This window comes from Lepisosteus oculatus, chromosome 18 (assembly GCF_040954835.1).
Source record: "Lepisosteus oculatus isolate fLepOcu1 chromosome 18, fLepOcu1.hap2, whole genome shotgun sequence".
NCBI classification, from domain to species: Eukaryota; Metazoa; Chordata; class Actinopteri; order Semionotiformes; family Lepisosteidae; genus Lepisosteus; species Lepisosteus oculatus.
Genome location: NC_090713.1, coordinates 15,048,821 through 15,068,681, shown reverse-complemented (window position 1 = coordinate 15,068,681; position 19,861 = coordinate 15,048,821). Strand labels below are relative to the sequence as shown.

The following is a 19,861-nucleotide window of genomic DNA, read 5'->3' as shown; positions in this document are numbered from 1 at the left end:
CTTAACATTTGACCCACATGTGCAGCATATTGTCAAAACATATTTTTTTTCACCTCAGAAATATCGCTAGACTACGCCCTATGTTATCACTAACTGTGGCTGAGAAGCTGATCAACACATTTGTATTCTCTCGAATTGACTAGTGTAATGCTCTACTCGCTGGGGTATCTAAATCTACTTTGAACAAACTGCAGTATGTCCAAAATGTGGCACACAGAATCCTGACCAGGTCTAGTAGAAGTACAAGTGATCACATTACTCCTATCCTGGAGTCCTTGCACTGGCTTCCTGTCAAATTCCATGTGGATTTTAAAATCCTCGTGCTCACCTATAAGGTTCTGCATGGCTTGGCACCTCAGTAGCTGTCTGAACTATTATTATCCTACTCCCCACCTCGCAACCTTCGCTCTTCTAATTCTGGTCTCCTAACTGTCCACTAAGCCTGTCTACACTCTATGGGTGACAGGGCCTTTTCCTGTTATGCCCCCAAGCTTTGGAACTCTCTCCCCAAGGATATCAGAGAGTCACCTTCTATGAACTCATTCAAATCCAATCTTAGAACCTTAAAAACTTAGAGCTGTTACTTAACTGGTTCCATTCTTTACCCCTCTGAATCTACTTTAAGTAGTACCACCATCCACAGTTTCCACTGTATATTGTAATTGTGTTTTATCTTGTCTATTCTTTTTTGAATTTATTGTTGTTGTCATTCTGTAAAGGACTTTGAGAAGCCACATTTAAAGGCATTATATAAAATAAAGTATATTATTATTATTAAAAACAAGAGACTGAAATCTATAGTTAAGATATTGTATCTTCATTTAAACAATTCAAAAAATGCAAGACTAAAATATTAAAAGCACTGAACAGCAAAGGCATGTTTTTGATTAATACATGATTGGGAAGAGTAACAACTGTAATCTTCAGTAGCATTCAGATAGCTGCAGTGTGCAAAAGCCCAGCAGTGCAGTACTGTGAGTTCAGGGGCTTTGAGTGGGAAGATGTTTGGAGTCTTATGGCTGTGGGGAAGACCTCTAATAAAACTGGATTTAAAATATTCCTTTTTCAAATAAAATCCATCAAAATTAAATCTACAACAACGTTCTGGACTCACAGTGAGCATATCCAGAAATATATATAGAAATATACAGAGGCCTCCAATAGGTTACTGTTCCCATGGGCTATAAAAAGGAGGCAACACACAGGAAACACTTAGCTGCAGATGGCATTATCACAATGAAGACCAGAGATCTTATTCAACACTGCAGGGAGATGGTAGTTAACCCCAAAGGGTGAAGGAATGGCTAGAAAAATATCTACTTGTGACTTCTTAACCTAAGTGGTGTGGATCACATGGCCTAAGAACAGTAAAACTTGAGAAGAAAGAATAATTACATTGCAAATCTTTCCGCTGGAAGCTCTTCAAACCCCAATACCAACCTCCACCTTGAATTCCCTGTTTATAACAAAACCACTTCATCAGACTAGTGTGTGAAAGTGTGAACTCTACCCTCCAGCAAATGGAAAGAACGGCCCCTCAGAGTAGCCTCCCTCTGCTTCAACTGGAGGCTGCAAGTCCCTGCTCTCTACTACAGGGAGCTGCTGTCCCTTGGAGGCTGAGCGCAGGTTGTGTGAGAAAGTTGAGATTGTGAGGAGAGCAGGGTTGTAATGATAATGCTCTCCCCACAGTCCCCAGCAGAGGGAGATGTTGTACAGAGTGAAAGGTTGTGATCTCTCCCTGGTCCTCACCTACTGGGGTCTCATGTTGGTCAATGTCTCTTTTAAATTCAGTCAGGGATCAGAGAGAAAGCCCCTCTCTCTCATCTTTCAAAACCCTGCGATTAATGAATGATGCAGAACAGAGGAAAACTATCCATCCATTTTCAAGTCCTACCTCTGCGCACTGCTCAGATTACATTGAATGGTCTGAAACAGGATTTATATACAAGAGAAGAAAGTGCTTTGCATACCAGAGCCACACTGTTTTAATTAACAACTACAGAAACTGCTCCTCTCCATTTTCTACAGACAGAGGAAGACAATTTGCATAGAGGAGACACTTTGCATTGGCAGCACATGCTTCATTGCTCTGGGAGTGTTTATAGCCCTGTGAGTTTAACACTTCATGACTGAAAGCTGCCCTTCATGGCAACAGAACCCACAGCAACAATGACCTTCATCACCATCTTCATCTTTGTTCTCTTTCTGTGCATTCAAGGTAAGAATGATATACAGCAGAAAGATTTTGTGGATGATATATGGAAACAAATATTGTACTACATATTTCAACAGTATTCTAGTATAACGTTCAGTATTTCTTGTTCTGTCTTATTCCTTTCAGAGTCCAGAGGACAGGTTACTGTAACTCAGACTCCGTCAGTGAGATCAGTTCTCCCAGGACAGACAGTCACTTTGAGCTGTAAGACCAGCAGTCCAGTTTACAGTAGCTCAACAGGTGAACACATGGCCTGGTACCATCAAAAATCTGAAGGAGCTCCTAGACTTCTGATTTATCTTGTAAATAAAATTAACTCGGGGACCCCAAGTCGATTCAGTGGCAGTGGATCTGGGACTGACTTCACTCTGACCATCACAGGAGTCCAGGCTGAAGATGCAGGAGATTATTACTGTCAGAGTTACCACAGTGGTGGTGTGTTCACACAGTGTTACACAGCCGTACAAAAACCTCCCTCAGCAGGACTGCACAGCAACTGCACTGCTGCAGCTGAGACCTAGTGCAGGTGCTGAGAGGGAAGACAATGAAATAGGACTTAGCTTGTGGAGGACCTCAACTGCACACAAACACACTGAATTTCATGAATGACATATCTGTAGTAAAATGGAGTTCCATGATTAGACACAGTGGCTCCAGCTATATTCATACCCCAGATAAAACAGGAACAAACAACATCATATGACAAATCTTTCTATTTAAGATATAATAGCTTTCTTTAAACTATTCTATAAATACAATACTCTAATACTAATAGCACTTAACAAAATAAAATCCATAATTTTGATTAATAATTGATTATTAATCAAGCACAAGGGTCACATTTGTTCACACCTCAAGCTCAAGTCCATTGTCATATGGACCTGAGTACAATGAAATGCTTACTTGCCTGTTTCCTCACATAACAAATGGCATAACAGATGACAACATATATTGCTAGAGACAGGAGCATAATGGCATGTGTGCCAACAGCATAATGTTAAGAAACAGTATAAAATAAAACTAAAAAAATAAAACTGTGGTTGGCAGGAATATGCATGTGATTAATCCAGAATACAATAGCAGTAGTATAAAGTAAAAGTATAACAGCTGTAGTGTTCACTAGCATTCAGACAGCAGCACAGTGCAAAAGCCCAGCAGAGGCAGTATTGTGAGTTCAGTGCAGAAACTGTGGGATGTGAGTGGGGGCTGGTTAATTAAGAGCTGGAGTTTAGGAGTCTAATGGCTGTGGCAAAGACTTCTTTTAAATACTTCCATTTTAAAATAAAATCCAACAAAATTAAATCAACAATAACATTCCACTGTGAAATTACAATAAACATGTCCAAGGATATATAGAGAAATATCTAGAAGCCTTCAACAGGTTACAGTTTCCCTGCGGTATAAAAAGGAGGCAACACACAGAAAACACTCAGCTGCAGATGGTATTATCACAGTGAAGAGCAGAGAGCTCCTTCAACACTGCAGGGAGATGGTAATTCACCCCTCAAGGCTGGCTATAAAAATATCTACTTGTGACAGTTCTCAACCTAAATGCCCGTGGATCATGTGGCCTCAGCACATTAAAACTTTCAACTATAAAATAATATAAAATGTGCAAGGAGTTTTTATTAAAGCAAAACTTTCCTCTGGAGGCTCTTCAAAACCCAACAGCAACCTCTATCTTGAATTCCCTGTATATACTGTATCATACTGAAAGTGTGAACTCTACCCTCCAGCAAGTGGAAAGAAAAGCTTTCAGTGTAGCCTCCCTCTACTGTCGACTGGAGGCTGCAAGTCCCTGCTCTCCACTACAGGGAGCTGCTGTCTCCTGGAGGCTGAGCACAGGCTGTGTGAGAAAGTTGAGATCATAAGGAGAGCAGGGTTGTAATGATAATGCTCTCCCCACAGTCCCCAGCAGAGGGAGATGTTGTAAAGAGTGAGATGCTATGATCTGTCCCTGGCCCTCACCTACTGGGGTCTCATGTTGGTCAATGTCTCCCTTAAATTCAGTCAGGGATCAGACAAATATTTTTTAAATTATTTTCAGAATCCAGTGGACAGGTAACTGTGACTCAGACTCCATTAATGAGATCAGTTCTCTAAGGAGAGACAGTCACTGTGAGCTGTAAGACCAGTCCTGCAGTATACAGTAATAACTGTCTAGCCTGGTACCAACAGAAACCTGGGGAAGCTCCTAAACTCCTGATCTATTATGCAACTACCCGTCAGACTGGGATCCCAGAGCGTTTCAGTGGCAGTGGATCTGGGACTGACTTCACTCTTACCATCACAGGAGTCCAGGCTGAAGATGCAGCAGATTATTACTGTCAGAGTTTCCACTACATCAACAGTAAATATCTGTTCACACAGTGTTACAAAGCCGTACAAAAACCTCCCTCAGCAGGACTGCACAGCGACTGCACTGCTGCAGCTGGGACCTACTGAGATGAAAACAGATGAACAGAACACAGTTTTCTGTATGAAGCAATTGAACTGAGACAAAAGCTGAACTTAATTAATGATATAAGTTAAGATATAACTTTATTTTCTATCCAAAAGGGTGGAAATTTGTCTTTGGCATCACCATACAAAACTAAAAAAACATAAAATCTATGTACATTAAATACAAACATACAAAATTATGTATTGTATACAGTACACACATCTTGCTCTGCCAATACTACACTACGATTATGTGACCATTGCGGTTCTGTGCAGGCCTGTGCCCTCGCCGCTCCACCCCACCGGTTCATCCCGCAACACTTGGGCACGAACCCGGGTTTCGGGTGTAACGTAACAGGGAACCAGTCGAGTGAGCTAAAGGAGACCTCCCCCAACCCAGCCACCTGAGGTCCCTGCTACACGCAGGGAGGGCGATGACGTCACTGTGCCGAAACCAGCTCCGCTACCATCACACATATTCCCATAGCTCCATACAGGAAACAGTCACTGAGCTGTGTTTAATATACTGACTCCTCAGGAAACAGTGGATTTCTTGTAGACGTTTTTCTTGGCCACAGGCTTTCTAAACTACCTCCCTGCAGGCAGTTCTTGGAAACAGGAATGAAGAGGTTGGATTGGGTCATCAAAATAAGCTGAGCTTTCTAATCAACTGCAATGGAATACAGCCATAACTAGGCTGTGATACTATGTTTCAGATCTCATTTGTGATTCGCTTGTTTCCTCCCATCTCTGACCCAGACAGTTTCTACCTTGTCTGGATCCTCTCCTGTGCTACAGACCTTCTCACTTCACCTGACTATACTCCTTTTGTGTGTGCACATTGATTCTTTTCCTTCAAATCCTGTTTGCATGACCACAGTATGGCCACAGGACTGTTTCTCTGGCTGCTGAATGTCTCCCACCTGCTTGCAGTCTACTGCCTGTTCTCCTGTCTGCCCTCCTGCTCACTCGTCTGCCTGCCTGCATGTAGGATTCATCACCAACCCAGACCACTGTGCTCCTTTCAGCTCAGTTATTACACAGGATGCAGGTTTGGACAGGTCTGTACTGGATTTGCACTGTGGGATAGTGTAATTGTATCCATTCTTCTTGACAGAGTTAATGAACCACACTTATCAAGTCTCTCCATCACTTTTCTATGGGATTCAATTCTGGGCTTTGACTGGGACTGGAACACTCAAGGACTCTCAGTCTGTTCTTGTCAAACCTCTTCAGTGAGGTTTTGGCCTTGTGCTTCGGATCATTATTCACAAAGAAGAATGAATTTTTTGCCCATTGTTTCGATTAGTGAGTCAAATATTTTTTGTAGGATTTGCTAGTAGTTTGTGTCATTCATTATATCACATGTACTGTATCAGCAGCCTTGGGCCCAACAGTGTCTGCTGGGCTGAACTCCAGGTTTTTAAAGGTGTAAAAAATCTACAAGAGAGTGAGAAAAGAGAAATGAAGGTTCAAAACCAAATAACACGAGGGCAGGGAAAAGAACACTGGATTTGTTACTGCCTGAGCTTGGGAAAACCTCCATAAAACAGAGAAGATTCGGGGTTTATCTGCAAAATCCCTTCTATTCATGATACCTCAAGGAAGATCAGTTACTGCTGTATACAGTGTATGCTGTATGAATTGCTGTGTTTTATGCAAAAGGCTAAGTGGTTACTCCGGAATGACAATTTTATTGATTAAGTAAACACTTTGATAAGTTGTGTCCAGTTCAGAAATGTGCAATAAATATCTTTCTTAAATATCACCAAAATGTTTGGCTAAACGTGACCCTGAACCTAAGCAAGGCCAGTCCTGGTCAGGACTGCAATGGCAAATCAATAATATGATTGTGTTTCTGTGAGTGGTGCTTGAAGAGCAGCAGTTTGCAGACCTTCCTCTGTATCAGGAATTCAGCTGCTGCCCTGTAGGAGGTGCTGTCCTATTAATAGGGCTGCAGATGCAGGAGATTATTACTGTCAGCAGAAATATACAGTAGCTACCCTCTCACACAGTGATACACGTCTGTACAAAAACCTCCCTCAGCTCTACAGGAGCTCATCAACAAGAACCACTGAGGACTGAGAGTTAGAACAGCTGCAGAGCTGCTATATCTCTAAACAGACTGTGTTTGTACATCATTTATAAATAGTTCAAGTAGGTACGTAGCTGCATCATCTGGGTTGGCCTGCAAAGGCAAAAAGTAAAGGTGGTCTCCCCAAAGAAGACTACACAGCTGAATCGTAGTGTTTCTTTTCTTCTCTTTTCAGCATGGAATAAACCTTTACTTGATCATGTATACAGTAAATCTTGTGTAATAAACACACAGAAAGGATCTGTAGATGTATTTAAGTATTAAGCTTAATAGACTACGACACTCAAAATGACAAATCAAACAAACTATTAGCATTACAGCTAATTATGCTATTAGCATTATAATCAAACAAAAGATTTCAATATTTTTGCATAACTATATATCTATATTTATCTTGTGACTTGTATTGTTTATGTAGAATAGAAAGCAATATACTCTACTGTATATCTATAGACAGATCACAGAAGTTACTGTGAGACACTGGGGATCTGGATGTTTTCCATTGAGACGTGTTGATCATCAAACAGAACCTCAAGAAGAAACACTGACTGCAGTTATTAACATTGACCACAAGAGGGAGACAGAACAGGGCATTGCTGTCTTTGTTGTAACAGCACTATGATTTCATCAGTGAAACTGTCTCGTGAAGGATTCTAATAAATAAATCTAATATATAAATAAAAAAATAAAAAAATAAAATTAAATATATACCATATATAATAAATCTTGTTTTTCTCTTTATAAATTTGGAGAAGTGTTTAAGTCATGGTTATACAAGAAAATTACTCTTTTAAAAAAAGAAAACTCAATAATTTGCTGTCAGTTCACATGTCTTGAACACCAGTCCATACTAAATGAATGCACATTATGTACATGATGTATCTGGGTTATTCATATTGAAGAGTGAGGTCTGTTCCCCAGAAAACCTCTTCTAATCTGCACATTTCTAATCTTCACTATCCTCTTGGCTTCTTCATGGAATCACTGCTTCCTGGGGACACAGGGACTGCTACAGTAGTCGTACTGCATAGACCCAACTACCTACATGCATGTATAAAAGCAAATGTTTCACACACAGCCTGAAGAAGAAAAATAATTTTCTGGCTAAAACATACTGTATGGAGAACATTGAACTTCAATGCTGAACTTGAAAAACAATGGTGATTGTCCTGTTTAGATTTCAAACAAAGTAGAGGGATGGAGAATATCTATTTGTCTCTGTTAAGTATTGTGAGCTTGTTTTGTTTTTTGTATATAATTTCATTCTTTTTCTTGTGTGAAACCAAAGAAATTACCTTCCTGGTAAAAATCACTGGGACTTTAATCTTTAATGCCACCAGAGAACAGCAAGACAAATACCAGAATAACTGTGGAAAATTACCAAAGTAACTGTGCAATGACAGTGCCTACAAACTACCAATAGCTTTGCTGGCACTGTGGGTTTAGTGCTCCTGACAATATGCAAAACTGCATAACGCTCACAGACTTACTTTCCCCTGGAGTTTATTCAAAATGAAATGTTACATTTTGTGCCTCATGTAAACACAGTTTTAACCATGAAGACTGTAGTGTGCTCTCACAAGGCACCAGTTCTGTAGGGGTTTGGGCATTTACTGGGACAATTTTTAATTGTAGCAGTAAGTCACAAAATTATTCTTTTAATGGCTTTAGAATCCAACCTTGCGGTATAACTCAAACAACGCACACACATAGGTACTAATACACAAGAATACATTTATTAATACATAAAATATGCATAAAATATGCATAAACCTAACAGATCTTATCGAGAGGGTTATCAGAATACAAAAGGTATATATTCAATCAGTCACAAAGAGTTACATATATCAAGAGGACATACGTTCAGTATATCATTCATTTAGACTGTTTCGTAAATGAACTTGGTTATAACTTCTACATTAGATACTCAAAACAAGTACATAACTCTTAGGAATTAAATTGATATCAACTGGTTGGGATAACAATTGAATTCTCGAGCAGTAATGCAGTGAAGTTGAATACTCATCCAATCTTTGGGGATTCAGATCTCCTGTGGGCACAAAGAAACAGTTGCAGGCTTGTTGCTGTCCAATCCGCGCTCTCTGGCTCCGTGCCAGGCTGTGCTGTTCGGCTTGTGATGGTGCGCTGCTGATGCTCACTGACCGGCTAGTTAGTGTTGGCTTTAACTAGCGAAGTTGTGCTCAGGAGAGTGACTGTGGGTCCCTGCAGGTCAGGAAGAAGACCGGTTTGTTCCTGATGAAGCGCTAGTTCTGAATAGTGATTCAGCTGTCCACAGTTCTGACCTGTTCACGAGGCTTGCTGCTGATGCTAACCTCGGGTGGATCCTTTGGTTACTCGTGGCAACCTCCGACTCTTAGAGCAAAGGAAAGTTCTGGCACTCGGACACACTGGCCGTTCCGTGGTGGTCCGGGCTGAGTCTCAGGATGGTCAGGAGGCGCACTGCGAGAATGTCCTGCCCTTGGGAGCCTTTCTGCTCCTGGGCCGTCCTGCCCTGGAATTCTTCTCGCACCCCTGGAATTCTCCTTAGAGATTGTCCTACAGGCTCTCTGTGTTGCCTGTTTTTAACTGGAGGAACTTCAGCTCGTTCATTGGCTGAAAGTTTCATGGCCATCAGAGAAGCACGTGGGTTACTCGGCCCTACCAGTCCCTGATTGGTTGATCAAGGTGAGATATGAGTCACTGACTCCTGACACTTAGGAATGCAGTCCAGATGTCCATCTGGCACTCCCTAGACAGATAGGCGCCAATGGATGACCATTGATCATGATAGCCAGGCTTAGCTAAGTGCATCCCCATTTGGGAGCTGTCCCTTATCAAAGGAAACCTTAAATCAGTCTGCATGAATAGTTTCTCTGTGGCTGCACCAGAGATGAAGAGAGAGATGGGGCCTCATTTGGGAAAGCACAGCAACACTTAATTCTGTCTTATTAACAAGCATTGCCGCTACAGCAGGATCCAGGCTACCTGCTTTAACAACATGGCTAGTTCCACACTCTCACCACCCTTTGTGTAAAGAAAGTCTTTCCTAACTGCAGGACCTCTTCCAGCTGATTCTTGAAAGAAAGCAGGCTATCTGCTTCACGAACGTGACTGGCCAGCTTGTGCCATACTCCCACCACCCTCCGTGTAAAGAAGGGAGTCTTTCCTCATTGCGGGATCCAGGCTACCTGCTCCAACAAAATGGCTAGGCAGCTTGTTACACACTCCCACCACCCTTTGTGTAAAGAAAGTCTTTCCTAACTGCAGCCAGGCTATCTGCTTCAACAACATGGCAGCTTGTTTCATTTAAATGCACTTCCCCATAGTTTCCGCTTGTGCCCTCTGGTTTTATTTTTGCCTGAAAGCTTGTGATCATCAGCTGCTCCATTACTAATTGTTTTTGGGTTCCCCCCCTTCCATGTTTTCCCCTGTCCAGAGACGGACGAATGCAGGCTGAACAGGAACATCTGTGGCCACGGAGAATGCATCAACTCTGCCAACGGCTTCACGTGCCTCTGCAACACTGGGTACAAGGCTCATGCCCAGAGGAAGTACTGTGTGGGTGAGGAGCCCATGCCCCGCTGCTCACAAGAACAGCCAGGGCTGCCCCTGGCTCTCAGAGAGTCCTGGGCAACGTTCCCTCTTAGCCGTGCGCGTGTGCCCGTGCGCACACAGGTCATGAAATCAGTGCACATAGGAAATTGAATTGCACACAAAAAGTTGTGTGCATTATTTTTGCTACTTGATCGTCAATATCGATGCTCTTGTAGTCTCGTACCTCCCTGCTCCTGCCCACTCGGACACTCGGTCTCTATGACTGGGCTCATGGAATAGCTGTCCCGGATCTTTTGGATCTCTATGCTTCTATGAGGATGGCTATATTAACAAAAAAATAATTTCAGGTTTACAATTTGACATACGCTCAATTTAGTGCGCACAAGGTTTTTGTCACTGGGAAAGAAATTTGCACAACTTTCACAAATTTCTGCGTGCACAGGCCATTAGAAATTAGAGGGAGCGTTGGTCCCGTGTGGGTAGGTCTGGGAAGGCAGAGGTTGAGCTCAGACAGGGACCTGGTGACAGTGTATTGAAACCTGGGTCAGCACTGCTGCCTGGCAAAGCTGGGGACCCGGGTTCAATTCCAGACCTGGGGGTGCTGTCTGTGTGGAGTCTGCATGGTCTTGCCATGCTCACGTCCTACGGTGCAAAGGCAGGCTGGGAGATTAATCGGCTTCTGGGGCAATCGGCCAGGTGTGTCTGTGGGCGCGCGCTGTGACGGACTGGCATCCTGTCCAGGGTGTACCCCGCCTTGCGCCTGTTGCATGCTGGGATAGGCTCCAGCTCCCCCACGAGCCCGTACTGGATAGAGTGGTTAGACAATGGATGGATGGACCAGGATTCGTTTAACTGCCAGCGCACAGTTAGCACCATGCTGGGCACTGAGCAGCCAGGGCCTCTGTTCTCTTTCAGCTGAATGGTGACGCCTGTTGTTTTTGCCCACTGTTTGATGACTTCAGCAAAGTCCTTCAACAGGCGCTGCCCCTCCCTTTAGGCGTAGTGGGCACGCCGTGGGGGAGAGGGGGCTGCCCACAGGCATGGTGGCACTCGGGGGTGACAACCACAGGGGCACGGATAGGAGTAATAATATTAATAATAATGCTCACACTTCTATAGCACCTTTCCTGGACCCTCCACTCAGAGCTCTTTCCAGGTCATGGGGATCCCCTCCACCACCAGCAGGGTGCAGCCCCACCTGGATGAGGTGCCAGTCCACTCCCCACACACCAGCTCTCAGTGGGGAGGAGAGCAGAGTGATGGAGCCAGTTCAGAGAGGGGGGTTATTAGGAGGCCATGATGGGAAAAGGCCAGGGGGAAATTTGGCCAGGACGCCCAGTAAGAGGAAAGATCCCACTAGATGCCTGCCTGTTTGACTGCACCGGAGGGGGGGGGCACTAACTGTGGTCCAGGCGATGAAATGAGGAGGCCTTCTCGGTTTCAGACGACAACGAGTGTGAGGCGGAGCCCTGCGGCAGTGGGCGGGGCCAGTGCATCAACACGGGCGGGTCCTACACCTGCCGCTGTAACCATGAACTTGAACTTGAACTTGAACTTTATTGCCATATGTAACCGGTACTGGTACAATGGAATTCTTACTTACAGAAAGTCTCTCGATTATAAAACAAGTGTAAAAAACAAAACAAAGTGCAAACAGTGCATCAAGACAATGTACAAACAAACAATAGACAGTGTGCAAGTAAACATGCAGACAGTTTGAATGTAAACAATACAGACGTGTAAACAATGACTGGAGACGTACAATTAATAAATTACAATGAGGTAGATGGTGATGGTGTAGGTGTGGTCCGAGGGGGATGGCTAAATGTGTTCGCCAGTCTCACTGCTTGTGGATAGAAGCTATTGAAGAATCTAGTGGTAAGTGTCCGTATGCTCTTATATCTCTTGCCTGAGGGCAGTGGGGTGAAGAGCTCATGCCCTGGGTGGTGACTGTCCTCTGTGATGGCCAGAATTCTACCACGACAGCGGTCCTCATAGAGCTGTTTAATCTCGGTGAGACCGCAGCCGATGATCTTCTGGGCCATATTGACCATTCTCTGCATTGCCTTTCTTTCTTGCGAAGAGGTTTTGCCATACCACACGGTGATCCCGTTGGTGAGGATGCTCTCGATAGTGCAGCGGTAGAAGTTCACCAACACATGTATTGGCATCCCCCATCGCTTGAGGTACCTCAAGAAATAAAGGCGCTGCTGAGCCTTCTTCATGATAGAGTCAGTGTTCACAGTCCAGGTTAGATCTTTAGAGATGTGAATTCCCAAAAACCTAAAGCTGGTGACTGTTTCCACTTCCGTTCCATGGCTACAAGCTGCAGATTCACCTTGGCAAGCGCACCTGTGCAGGTAAGGGGGGGGTGTCCCTTAGGTACCACCTGGGGCCTTAGACACCCAGGAAAGACCAGCCCTCTCGAAGGAGGAAAACGTCACAAATACCCAATGAAAAATAGGCAAAACCAGGAAAGGATGGGAAATATTTTGATTTCAACAAAAAAAAAGTTTTAGCTGAGACTTTTAAAGTATGTCTTAAAAGTATTCTGTGCCAGCAAGCCTATCAACCTCCAGTACAATTGAACTAATTTCCTAACCTAAGCTTTCCTTCACTCGGGGAAGGTTAAAAAAAAACGTAATAACCCTGGCCGGTTATCAAACTTTATCAGGGACAAATGAAGAGAAAGAAAAGAGAAAAACCCAATCCCCAGACACCACAACACTCCTGTTGGGGTCAGAGGTCAGTTAAAACTTTTCTTACACTGACACCACGATAAAAACAAATCTGCACGACAACGTAAAACGGAAACTACTGCATGGCAGAACCAGCGGCAGGTTTTCCCATGAGGCACCGCAGGCACAGAGACTGGGGACCTACGAAATCTTTAGGGCCCCACGAAGGAGGGACACACTAGTGACTCACGAGAAACGAGCTGGAACAGCATTCTCTAGGTGCTCCAGATCAATAATCACACGCCTCTGTAGCAGCTGTACTACAAACTTTTTTTTTCACCCAATTCAAGGTCTTTAAATCTGCTTTTCTTGTTCAGTATTTACTCATTTCAAAACTTCATTCTTCAGTTCCTCAACCTCTTTAAACACAAAGTCCATGGACTATTTTTAAGACCTTCAATTCCGACGGTATTACATCTACTCCGAGACGTTGGTCTGGAGCTCCTCTTGCGTACGTACGAGTGCATCTCCATTATTTTTTCCCCACATCACCTCCAGTTGCTTTGCTTTTCTCATTAGTTGCCATTGATTTTCTTGTAGTGCTATACATACACGATGGAGGTATCTTAGACTTCTCTTTCCATGACCCAGCACTGTCTTTCCTCTTCCCGGTGCTACTCATATCAAAATTCTTAAACTTAAAAAAAAACAACCTTATTAGCTGTTCTTAAATTATTACCGAAGTCTAAACAACTAGTGTTACGTCCTTATATTTCTGTAGTCAACATTCATATGACATGTCATATATATATAACATTAGTGTAACGCATATGGTGGCAGTGGTGACGGTGCCCACCTGAACCCTGTAGTGTTACATTATTATATTATATATTATAATTAGGAACAAGTAATAGGTTTATTCCATACTGAAAAGAGAAGAAAGAAAACAACGTTTCGGCCGTGGAGCCTTCTTCAGGTGTGAGAAAGACAAGGCAGTAAGCAAAGGTAACTTTCTCACACCTGAAGAAGGCTCCGCGGCCGAAACGTTGTGCCCTCTTTCTTCTTTTTTTCTTTCAGCCTGGAATAAACCTATCACTTGTTCCTTTGCAGCCTACGCATGCTGATGCAGCTACCCACCTATATTATAATTATAATAAATAATGTCATAACGGAACATTCAGGTCATGGAAAAACTCACAATTCCTCCTCAGCCTCCCCCCTTAACGCCATCTTGAAACACTCCGCTGTTCCAGAAACTAGAGGTATCGCAGCGACGGGCGCCCCATCCATCACGGGGTTCGGCCACGAAGACTAATTTCAAGTGCGTCACGTCAGTCGCCCTCATTCCATCGGCGTTTCCCGCTCTTTTTGCACGTTTCGGAGTGAAAGTGCCCCACTGGAGGGGGGGGTCTACGCACCCCCACAATCAGGCACCTGGACAGAACTTTCTCGCTAACTCCCGATGAAATACGTCTCGCAGGCGCGTTCAATACCCGGCGAAGCCCCTCTACAAACGCAGAAACAACGGGCTGGTTTTTTTTTCCCCTTTCGGACGCGCTGCCGAAATCGGTAGTTTGTTTTTATGAAAGGGGGGAGATTTCCAGTCGTCGGACAGCGGACGGCTCTGAGTCTCCTCTCTGTCCCGTCCCCCCAGACGTGAACGAGTGCGTCAAGCACAACCCCTGCGGGGAGAGCGGGCGCTGCGTCAACCTGCCCGGCGGCTACAGGTGCGAGTGCTACGAGGGCTACAAGAGCAAGTCCCACCGGCACCCCGTCTGCGAGGGTAAGTGAGCCCCCCCCTCCACTCCGCCATCTTGAACAATAACAACACGCTTCCCTTCCTCTCTCGTCGCCGTCTCATTCTCGGTTTGGCTCGCATTTCTGCTTTATTTCTCTTTAGCATTCTCATTCATCTCTTCCTTTTTTCTAAATTTTTCATTTGATCTAACTTTCCGTTTTTCCACCACCCAGTCTGCGGACGGCGCTGTACTTGAATTACATTCTAAATTGAAGACCTCGGGGGGGGGGTTGAGGGGGGTGACGTTTCATCTGCATGTGCAAAATATTGTAAAAACATCATCCCCCCCCCCCCCAGCAGTATTGCCAGACTACGTCCTGTGTTGTCTTCGACTGTTGCTGAAAACACGTTGGACTCGTCTTGAATTGAGTACTGGAATGCTCTGCTCACTGGGGTTTCTAAATCCACACTGGGCAAACTCCAGTCTGCCCAGAGTTCGGCAGCCAGAATCCTGACCAGGTCTGAGGGCCAGTGATCACATCACTCCTGTCCTGGAGTCCCCGCACTGGCTTCCTGTCGGGTTTCGTGTCCACTTTCAAAAATCCTCCTGCTCACCTGTAGGGGCTCTGCATGGCCTGGCACCTCTGTACCTGTCTGAGTTACTGTCTTCCCCCTCCCCACCTCACAGCCTCTGGTCTCCTGTCTGTCCCCCAAGCCTATCTACACTCTGGGGGCGACAGGGTCTTCTCCTGCTGCACCCCAGAGCTCTGGAGTTCTGTCCCCAAGGATATCGGAGAGCCACCTTCTCTAAACTCCCTCAAATGCAGACTGGCTCTGTGTCTGTCCCTCTGCTTTCCGACTGTATTCCAAAACCTCACTGTAATGGTCTCATCCTGCAGTCTCCTCTCATTGTGTCCTTACTGTAAAGTACCTTTCAGAAGCCACTTTTAACGTTTTATTACCAGTATAGGCGCGAGATCAGGGTCTTCTCCTGCTGCGCCCCAGAGCTCTGGAGTTCTGTCCCCAAGAGTAGCAGAGAGTCACCTCCCCTGAGCGCTTTCGAATCCAGACTCCAAACCTTCTCCTTCTCCAGAAGGGTTTTAATTTAACTGGCTCTGTGTCTGTCCCTCTGCTTTCCTGCTGTATTCCAAAACCTCACTGTAATCGTCTAATCCTCCAGTCTCCTCTCACTGTGCCCTTACTGTAAAGTAACTTTAAGAAGCTACTTTTAACGTTTATTACCAGTATAAGCACGAGATCGGGGGCGCCCTGCTCCGCCGCGACCTGGCGAATTCCAAAGACGGGGTTCAGGAAAGCTCGAAGAGGTGGCAGCGGTGTGTCCCCCCCCCCCCGCCCCAGTTTTAACGAAGATGCTCCCTCTGCTGTGGTTCCAGATATCGACGAGTGTCTGGACCCCCACACCTGCCCCAACGAGCAGTGCGAGAACACGCCTGGTTCCTACGAGTGTGTACCCTGCCCCCCCGGGCACCGGGCCAAGGACGGCATCTGTTACGGTGAGCCCCCCCCATCCCGACTGTCCGAGGCCCGGACCCCCAAAATCGTCTCTTTTTTTTTGTCTCGTCCTCCTGTTTCTCGGCAGCCTGGTGTGAGAGCAGAGCCGACAGATGAAGAGCTGCTCTGCATCGTTAAAGGCCAAGTCAGATCGCGTTTTGCGGTACAAGGCTGAGCAGTCACTAAGAACGGGCACTGGCCCAGTCGGATATAGGAATACGGGATGGCAGGCTGTAACTACCAGCTGGTGATGCTCATCTCTGGTTTACTGATACCCGGATCGCAGAAGCCTCACTGCCCACATCGCAGAACTCCTCTGGCGCAGCCAACGGCAGCAATCCAGATGATTCCCTCTGCTCCTTTAGCTGGAATCGTCTTTTCCCCAATCCTGATCCAGGAAGCCCTAGCACTCACACCTGCCGGGTTTTCATTCCAGCCCGGCCGTCAGCCCCGAAGTGACTTAATCAGGGGGATCCATTTGAACCCCTTTCTGCCCTGTCATGCGTCGGAGGTCCGGCTTTTATCCACTGCCTTTCAAAAGCCAAGTCACTTCTTATGTAGAAAACCTGCAGAGACACCCGTCAACCCAGCTGTTACTTCCATTAAGGCCCCATTAGGCCCGGCTGGAATGGAAACCAGCAGGTGGGTGGGCATTCCTCTCTTGCTGCTGTAGTGACGGCACTTCTGGACACGCACTGACGTATGCATCTGTTTGCAGCTGCCCACAGTGTCACGACCCGGAGCGTTACCCAGCGGAGTCCAGGCACGTACTCTCGGATCCAGCTCCCTGGTTTTTTTTTTGTCAACCCAGTACTTGACGCAAATGCGTGAGGTTTTCAGACCAAGGAACGAGAATGTGAGATTCGCTCGCAGTGCAGAGAGAGCACAGACACAGACACAGACACAGACACAGACACAGACACAACAGAGCACGGTTTCCCAGAAGCCAAGGCATTTCCCAGCATGTCTCTGGAGTGCGGGAGGAAATCGGAGCCCCCTTAGGAGACATAGAACAAGGGGAGAACATGCAAACTCCACACAGACAGCACCACAAGGCCAGAACTGAAGGGCTCCAGAGCTATCTATGAGGCAGCAATGCTGACCACTGTGCCGCAGTGCTGCGCAGATAAGGAGCTAATAAAGAAAAATGATCCAGTAAGTTATTCAGCCTGAAGAGGTGAGTGTGATTCATACAGTAGGTCATTGCTGGTGGCGGAAGACGAGGCAGTTGCTGAGCAATCCCATGATGCACGTATCGGGCGGGTTGAACTCGCTCGTGTGACGAATGGGGTGGCCAGTTTGCGTCGGGACCTGTTCGGTCGGGCCGGGTCTCCCTCTCTAAGCTGACACGCTGGGGGCAGCTGGGCTCCTGCGCTGGGGTCTGCATGCACACACTCCGCCTTCTGGGTTTCGGGTGGCCTTTTCTTGACCTCTCTCGGCTGGTTTCTCTTTTAGCTGGGGGGGGGTTGGAGGTCTCGCTCCAGAAGCGGATGGATGTGCTCCGATACGGGCGACACTCCGCGCTCGCTGTCCGCAGTGTTGGGATACAGCAGGGTCTCCACAACCACGAAGGTCCGGTGCAGTGAACTGTTGCGAACAGCCAAATTCACCCCCCTGTACCGTAATTACACCATCGTGTACTGCAGTATATAGATTGATTGGCTCAAAGACATCGGAAAACCTCCCTTATCGGATAATTCAAGTACTAATGCGTTAGCTTTAAGTTAAGCACAATAAAACCGATCAACTGAGACGAACAAATGCAAACACAAACTGATAGTAATCAGCTAAAATAAAGAACATGAATCCCTCCTCTGCTGTGCAGCGGATGCCTGCAGTCTCTCTCTGCCTCTGTGATCCGCTCGCCCCACTGTAATGAAGGATAAAACTGTCAGAGAGCCTGCAAAGTCGTCTACGGCCTGTCATTCCCAGCACTGCTGACACAGAACCTGGAGCGTTGGCTCCGGTGTGTTACCCGGAGCAGGCTGAGCTGCGGGTGCTGGGGAGTGGGTAGCTGGGCAGGGGGCAGGGAGAGGCTCGCTCGCTCGCTCAATTTCGTCTCGCCATCCTGGTCCGGCACGTCGCTAATTGGACCGCCGCACATGCCAACCTCGGGCTTGGTGTCGCCCCCCGCTCTGCCCGGCTTGTACCCGACTGGATTGCGAATCCGGGAAGGGTATATCTGCAGGAGGCCGGGCCCTGCCGTGCACCCACGGTGGCCGGCAAGGTGTGGTTGGACCTCGAGGAGCGGTAAAACGGACTTTGATCCCCAGCGGGATCCAGGCGGGCCGGCAGTCCAACCCCCCACTCCTCACAACCTGGACTGAAGGGGATCCTGCGGGGGAACATCGGGCGGCAAGTGTTTCGAGTCCATTTCTGGTTGTTCCTGCTGCCGAAGCCCGAACCCGTTGAGGGGGTTCCTAATATTTTGGCCAGTGAGTGCAATCCAGCGGGAGGGAGGAGGCAGGGTGCTGGATAACCTTCTCTCTCCAGGGGAATGCGGAGCAGCCTGCACGTGCAGTAACGTTGTTTCCTTCCTCTGTAGAATAGACGTGGCCTGTTTCGAGGGGATGCTGGGAGCTGTCTGAAACATGGCGTGGGACGCTGGGCTCTTCCGACGGTTTCGTCTTTCTCTTCGTAAATTAAGGGTCTTTTCTTTTTCAGCCAGACACTGCCTCTGCACGTTTCCCTCGATAATAATCTCGGGGCTTTTTGACTCTAGTGTTCCTACCACAGTACATTTATTGCAAAGTCTGCCGGGCCAGGGCTGCTCTTATTGCCCAGTGCCGGGTGTGGAGACGCTGCTTTTCACAAAGGGTGGTGGGGACGTGGAACAAGCTACCCAGCCATGCCGTTGAAGGCGGTTCCCCGGCTTCTTTCAAGACAGCTGGAGGAGATCCTGGGATTCATTAACCTAACGGGGCAAAAGTGCCAATCTCCTCACTTAGATTGTTTTTATGTTCTTATAAGTGGGATTAGTTATCAATTCAGCTGATGTTTCTGGGAGTAGGTCAAAAGGAGATGCCAAAAAACAGTTTGCACAACGTAAACCAGCGTACTGAATAAACTGTCTACGCTGGTCATTTTCCTGCAGATTAACACTGTGCATCGCCACCATTTTTACAGACTATTCCTGATCACTGTTTGCTTAATCTCTGCCAGTTAAAGGAGCACCTTTGCACTGGAAAAGTGTCCCACTGAAGTCAATATACTAATAACGTATATATGTCAAAATACATGGACTTTTTGAAAATTTATAAAAGCCCAATGTAAGGTGCTTAATTTAGTAATTATCCTGTTCAGTTGGAAGGTGTATATCCTATTTTTCCTGATGATTTTAATCAGTCACAAATGGGCTGCACTTTCGACAAGGACGATGGGCGTGGATTGACGGTTTTCATCAGGATAGGCCGACTCCAGCCCTCAAGGAGGGCCAGTTCCCCAGCCAGTTCCATTCCACCGCTCATCCTTACTGTCTTACAGGCACTTATCCAAGTAACCAGTCAGATCTCCTCATTTTTCACAATTTGACAATCGCTGATAAAATCGGCAGGAACATGTCTGCAGAGGGACACTTCAGAAGCATAGCAGTATTAAACACGTATCTATATCTATATGAAAAAAAA

The 19,861-nt window shown here is 46.1% G+C and overlaps 2 protein-coding genes across 2 annotated transcripts in view; both read left to right on the top strand.

Annotated features, from left to right (window-relative positions):
- Window positions 1-2,134: 2,134 nt before the first annotated feature.
- On the top strand, window positions 2,135-4,579 carry LOC138223923 (immunoglobulin kappa variable 3-15; the record flags this gene model as incomplete). Its single annotated transcript, XM_069180119.1, has 4 exons — window positions 2,135-2,218; window positions 2,342-2,443; window positions 4,030-4,038; window positions 4,359-4,579. Coding segments are annotated over exons 1-4 (405 nt in total), but the record flags the coding sequence as incomplete, so codon positions are not given.
- A 4,797-nt stretch (window positions 4,580-9,376) lies between these two features.
- LOC138223997 (latent-transforming growth factor beta-binding protein 3-like) overlaps window positions 9,377-19,861 on the top strand; it is a 44,273-nt gene continuing 33,788 nt past the window's right edge. Inside the window, exons 1-6 of the mRNA XM_069180184.1 lie at window positions 9,377-9,395; window positions 10,189-10,314; window positions 11,752-11,832; window positions 12,617-12,667; window positions 14,640-14,768; window positions 16,118-16,237. Coding sequence (XP_069036285.1) covers window positions 9,377-9,395; window positions 10,189-10,314; window positions 11,752-11,832; window positions 12,617-12,667; window positions 14,640-14,768; window positions 16,118-16,237 — 526 coding nt within the window. The remainder of the gene's footprint in view (window positions 9,396-10,188; window positions 10,315-11,751; window positions 11,833-12,616; window positions 12,668-14,639; window positions 14,769-16,117; window positions 16,238-19,861) is intronic.